The 6,183-nt window shown below is 38.0% G+C and overlaps 1 protein-coding gene across 1 annotated transcript in view; it reads right to left on the bottom strand.

Moving 5' to 3' along the window:
- LOC103613258 (guanine nucleotide-binding protein G(q) subunit alpha) overlaps nucleotides 1-6,183 on the bottom strand; it is a 127,398-nt gene that overhangs the window by 33,659 nt on the left and 87,556 nt on the right. The window contains exons 3-4 of the mRNA XM_008631012.2: nucleotides 1,863-1,991; nucleotides 758-887 (exon numbers count right to left, since the gene is read on the bottom strand). Of these exons, the coding sequence (XP_008629234.1) occupies nucleotides 758-887; nucleotides 1,863-1,991 (259 nt within the window). The remainder of the gene's footprint in view (nucleotides 1-757; nucleotides 888-1,862; nucleotides 1,992-6,183) is intronic.

Raw genomic sequence — 6,183 nt, forward strand, 5'->3', positions numbered from 1 at the left:
CCAACCAATGGGAACGAGGCTGAGCAGGGGCAGGGAAGCCCCGTCTCTGTCCCCTCAGGGCCCCTCTCCTAGGGCTACGTGGCAGGGGGAGGAGACCCCGACATCACCATGCATGAGTTTTTTACTTCTGTTATTCTTTGAAATAGCAACACAAGTCGGAAATATAAGCCAATATAAATCCTATAAGTCAATGAAATGAAGTTTACTACTTTAGGGTCTGTTCTAGAAAAGAACCTATGAATTTTGTTTTAATTCCCATTGTATTTTTATGGTTCTGCTACACATTAACCATGCAAATAGTTACAATAAGAACATTTCTCTACAGTCAGCTATTCCACCTTTAACGCAAAATAGATGGGTTCCACTGACCTTCCATGGAAGAGATCAGTTTGTGACATATTATTTGAGTATTAGCCTCTTAATCCCTGTAGAACTTCTCATTTCATTCCATGCAGTTGCATACAACTGCTGGTAGACATTTGGAAAACAACCAGGACTGGACAAGTCAGCCTGCTTTGAAAATGTCTTAAAAGGACTAGCAACTTTCTGTTTTGCTGTTTAGCATGAAGTATTCAATCTATCATTACACTTTACTGGTCCAAAAAATTTAATATCCAAATAAACATGTAAAAACACATAGACCAAACCTCTCTACAAACTTGTGTTTTAATCAATTTGCAAAAAAAAGAAAATTTAATTAATTTTAGGGGAAGTATTTTTTCTTAAAAACTGGTGATTTATGCTAATGCTTGCTTACCTCATTGTCGGACTCCACAAGCACTTGATCATATTCACTAAGAGCTACTAGGAACATGATGGATGTGACATTTTCAAAGCAATGTATCCATTTTCTTCTTTCTGATCGCTGGCCTCCTACATCCACCATTCTGCAAAATTAACAATAATCACATCAACTCCACAAATACCTTTGCAGATAAACATACAAACATATATGAAACACTGAATTCAAGAATTTAGTTGAAAACACAATTTGATTTTCCTTAAAACTGTCACCACTCATATTAAAGACTAATGGAATGTGTTGTAAATAAAAAAGTTATCGTATTTGCTTTTTAGTTTGATGTGCTTTCTGAATTTGAATTATTATGGGTTTCAAAGCCGTCAAATTTCTGATATTCAAAACGCTTATGATTCTGAGTCACGATTCTAGAATGTACGCTCTGTATATTTAGCAGAAACACATGTTCACAGAATTAAGTTGGTGGCCTGCCTTTCTCCCAAGAAATTGCCAGTCAAAATTCCAAACTTGTCAAGGCTGCCTAATTTTAAGAGTATAAATAAAATATAATCTGTATTTACTGAAGTTGTTAATAGCCAAAACAAAAGCTCAAATTTGCTGGCAGAGTGTACTCCAAATTTATTATGGATCTCAATGTAATTAGACACTTGGGTGTCTAACTTGTACTTGTAACTGCGTAGTTATTTTTGAGCAATTGTATTTGCCCTCAGAATAAGCTGTGGGGAAAATTATTTGTAGGAAAGGCATTAAATTTGTAAAATATCACTTCTCTATAAAAATCAAGTATAGAAGTGGTACCTTTCCATTTCATTATTATACATAATAGAACATTTTTACTAATTTTATTGAAAAATTACTTCCAGTTTTTCTATCAATAATAACTACCTTCAGAAAAAGACAAATCTGTCTCTCATCCTCTTGACACCTTTAACCCCAGCTGCTAATCATATATGGACAAAAACATGAATATAGAATTAACACCAAGCTCAAATTTAGAAAACATTGAATAATTTGTACTTTTAACCAATATCCTATACATGGTATTACTAATGTAAAAGGAAACAAAAGAAACAAAGCAAATGGATGTTAAACTTTTTTCTACCTGAAAATGACGCTTTGTAAGTCAAATGGATATTCAATGATCCCTGTTGTTGGGACTCGAACTCTAAGCACATCTTGCTGAGTTGGCAGATAGGCTGAATCTGCTATGCGGTCCAAGTCGTTAAGGTAACTATAGATGGGGAGAAACAACAGGAATGCAAGACAGTGAGACCATAATCCACTGAGGAAAAGAGAAAGGAAGTCTGAGGAAAAGAAATAAGGTGTGGGATAGGAAGAAGTACAACAGAAAAAAAAGCAATAATGACATAAAAGAGGGAAGGAAATGGAGTGCTCCATTCTCTCTCTCCTTTCCATTATAATTATTGTTATTATTGTTATTATTATATTTTACTTTGTTTCAATTATTAAACTATTCTTATCTGAACCCATGGGTTTTACTTTTTTTCCCCTTGATTCTCCTCCTCGTCCCACTGGGAGAGTGGGAAAGCAGGGGAGTGAGTGAGCTGCTGCATCATACTTAGTTGCTCGCAGTAGATATTGTTGGGGAAGATGAAACAGGAAAGCCTTATAAATATGATTGCCTGACAAAAGATTTTGGGAATATGAAAACTATAAGCGACATCGAAATGAAGGCCACCTTTGAGATACCAAGTCTTAGTTACTGAACAACTGGAAAACAATGGTATGGCCGACTGAAGTAATCCCCCCTTGATAGAACAATACCCTCTGCTTGCAAGCAGGTCCAAGGGTCAGAGCAGACCCTACTAGCTCAGCAGAAGGGGTCCAAAGAGTAGTTTTTAGAAGTTAAGATGTAACACTCTATGGTAATATAAGAACTCTTATAGGCTGTATGTAAATGCTATAGGATTTGTATCTTGTATTAGATTGGTTAGTGACAATTAGAATATTCAGTACAGAAGATGATTTATTGTATTGTAACCAGGACTTCAGACACTCTTACTCACACTCTTACACACTCTTATTACTTCTTCACTCTCATTCCTCTCGCTCTCTCTCTCTCTTTACTTACCCGCTTACTCTCTTGCTCTCCTGGGCCTGCTCCGAGCTGCGGCTGGCAGCTCTAAGCAGTGCCCCTGTACCCACGCCCTTTGCAATAAACCGCATGTTCCAAGATCTGACTTCAGAGATCTCTTGTCTCTGTCCGTCCCGACCGTCCAACCCACCCAAGCTCCTACAGATATAACTTTATTTTATCAATTTAGAGGGAATTAAACATGTTTCTGACAATCAGCCTGAAAGTTTTGCCTGCATCAGCAATACAAAATTTCATTCGAAAGACTCTAAAATCAATAAAATCTCCTTATATTTCTCTTTAAAGCTGACATTCTGTCTGATCCAAAATAATATAAATAATTTTTAAAAAAATCATCATTGGGTAAGCATGTATATCATAAGGATTGTCATCAGGGTATTTCTGCTCTACTGCACCCACTGATTTGTACCACATCTGAATATTCTGGAATATAGCCGAAATTAATTGTTTCTCTTTAGTCATGTACAATCTTCCCAAAATGCCAGTGGAACAAATCAACAGACATGCTCAATACCGTTAAAATGACTTTTGTATTAACTGTGTAAGAGTATACTTTTATTTTTCTAGAACTGCATACACATTTTCCATTAGGATGAATGGGGTAATGGTGTCATTTTCTTTAAGTAACTTATTGGGTTGACAGAATATTTCAAAATGCTGAGCAGGAATATGGAAAGTGTAAATGAACAAATGTGAATATTTACATAAAAAGGAAAAGATGACTGGAATATCATTATTAAATACACACTACCAGCACACACAATTTTCAAATATTATCATAGCTGTTACAGTAATATAGAACATTTAGAATTTTATTTTTTTAGAATAGCATGGAATACTTCCAGTTGGAAGAGACCTACAATGATCATGTAGTCCAACTGCCTAACCACTTCACGGCTGGCCAAAACTGAAAGCATATTATTAAGGGCATTGTCCAAATGCCTCTTAAACACTGACAGGCTTGGGGCATCAGCAACCTCTCTAGGAAGCCTCTTCCAGCATTTGATCACCCTCTCAGTAATGTTTCCTTATCTGAACCTCCCCTGATGCAACTTTGAACCATTTCCACACGTCCTGTCAGTGGATTCCAGGGAGAAGAGCTCAGCACCTCCCTCCATGTCTCCTCCTCAGGAAGCTGCAGAGAGCCATGAGGTCACCCCTTAGCTTCCTTTTCTCCAAACTAGACAAACCCAGAGTCCTCAGCTGTTCCTCCTCACAGGACATGCCTTCCAGCCCATTCACCAGCTTGGTGGTCCTTCTCTGGACACATTCAAAGACCTTCACGTTCTTTTTAAATTGTGGGCCCCAGAACTGCACACAGCACTCAAATTGAGGTCCCTCCTTTGATAACCCTTTGATAAAGGGTTTATCATAGTTTTGGTTTATCATATTTTATAAGTCTTTATTATTGCAGTGAATTATATTCAAGGCTTCTTCATATCAAAAGAGTTGGATCAATGAGTTGAGTGGATCAACTGGTGATGTAAATGTTTCTCTCTGAGTTCATTAAGAGAGTGTGAATATCTGAGTTATCCAGTCCAGCATGGGAGGAGCATATACATGGCTAAGCTCAATATAGAGTATAAGAACTGAACAACTAGCAGAAGAATTTTGAGGAGAGCAACAGGCTTGAATTGGTTTCAATTCACATATTCCCTCCTGACACCTGAGGATGCCTAGCATCCTGACAGTGAGCATATAATAGAGATCAGTAATCACATTGGTATTGTCTCTGGCACAAGCAGCAACTTTAAATAAAAACATCAAACACCTTTTCCAACTGCAACTCTGCAGGCCAAATCCTCACTCCAGCTGCTTCTAACTACACCTTTTTCCAAAAGTCACAGTCCATGCTTAACTCTTGCTCTTGTGCAATGTCTTCATGATCTATTGCTGTGAAAATTATTTGAAATAGCAAAGAAACACTATGGAAATTGTTCAAATTAAGACAGCTTGTTTGACTGATACAGACTGGGGTGTGAGAAGTCTGTAACCTCCAGCAGGGAAGCAGGATGGAGTTACCTCTTCCACTGGTTTATTTGCAACCAGAAAAAGACTTGTGAAGACATTTAATTTAAAAGATGTCTAACAAAATTATAGGGCTACATGAAATGTCTTGAGAATATCTGAATTCAGACTACTCTGGATGAAGAGTAAAAGTGAACACTATCAGAAAATTAATATTTTTATTTATTTTTTGTATCATTACTTATTAAGGACACAATTCACCATGGCTTTTAAAGTACTCATCTACTGCAGTTCTAATCAAACTACTGACAAATACAGTACTCACATGAGAAAACATGCTGTCTTGGTTAAAGACAATTTAAAGGGGAACACTCTGAGTTCTCTCCCTTTGTTTTAAGTAATCCCTTTCCACCAATAAGGAAAAATTAAATACAAATAGATATAAGGGAAAAAATAACAGTTTACTAACAAGCAAAACTGCAACAGGCAAAAAATCACAGTAAATAATCACTAGATACAAAATTGCTAAAGCGCACAAACTCCCAGAGAACAGAGACACCCAAAATGGTGGAAATACCCTTTCCAAGATGGCTTCTGCCATGGGTAACCACATGTAAGGAGACAAAGGGAAAATGGCATCTGACCTTTGTTACAGCGGGGATTACTGTAACACGCATATATCAAACCAGGAGTCCCGTGGAAAAGAAATATATATGGACAGATTCTTGCTAAATGTTTCAGAGATGTTTATTTCCCCAGCTGCATGGCCGGAGCTCTGCTGAGGAACTCTCACAGTCTGGACTGAGCGTCCTTCCTCCACAGGAAACACAAAACAACCAATCACGAACGAGGCTGACCAGGGGCTCGGGAAACCCCGTGCCTCCCCTCAGGGCCCCTCTCCCAGGGCTACATGGCTGGGGGAAGGGATCCCGATATTTCACTCATTTATTTTTAACAAAAGGGATGTAAAACTTAACATTGAAAACAACAAGGACAATTTCAAAACAAAACAAGCCACCCTCCTGAGCCTTTGAATGTCCAAACATATTCTGTGGAACATCTTAAGGCTGACAGAAGGGAGACAGAACTCTCTGAGCATGTTTTGTGGGGAAACTGAGGCAGGAGAGGGTTTAATTTCTTCCCCTTTTCATCCCCCCCTCGGCATCGGAGAGGAGTTGTAGGGAAGGGGAATTGTATAGGGAAGCCATGGGGTGAAAAACAGATTAGGAATAAACTGGGGATAGGGTAAACTTAGGAAAGGGTTCATATTGGGTATAGGGTAAAAGGGGAAAGTAGGTTGTGGGTAGGGAAGTTGCTGGGATGGATATTGTTTATAATT

The sequence above is a fragment of the Corvus brachyrhynchos genome, unplaced genomic scaffold, assembly GCF_000691975.1.
Source record: "Corvus brachyrhynchos isolate BGI_N302 unplaced genomic scaffold, ASM69197v1 scaffold64, whole genome shotgun sequence".
Classification (NCBI taxonomy): Eukaryota; Metazoa; Chordata; class Aves; order Passeriformes; family Corvidae; genus Corvus; species Corvus brachyrhynchos.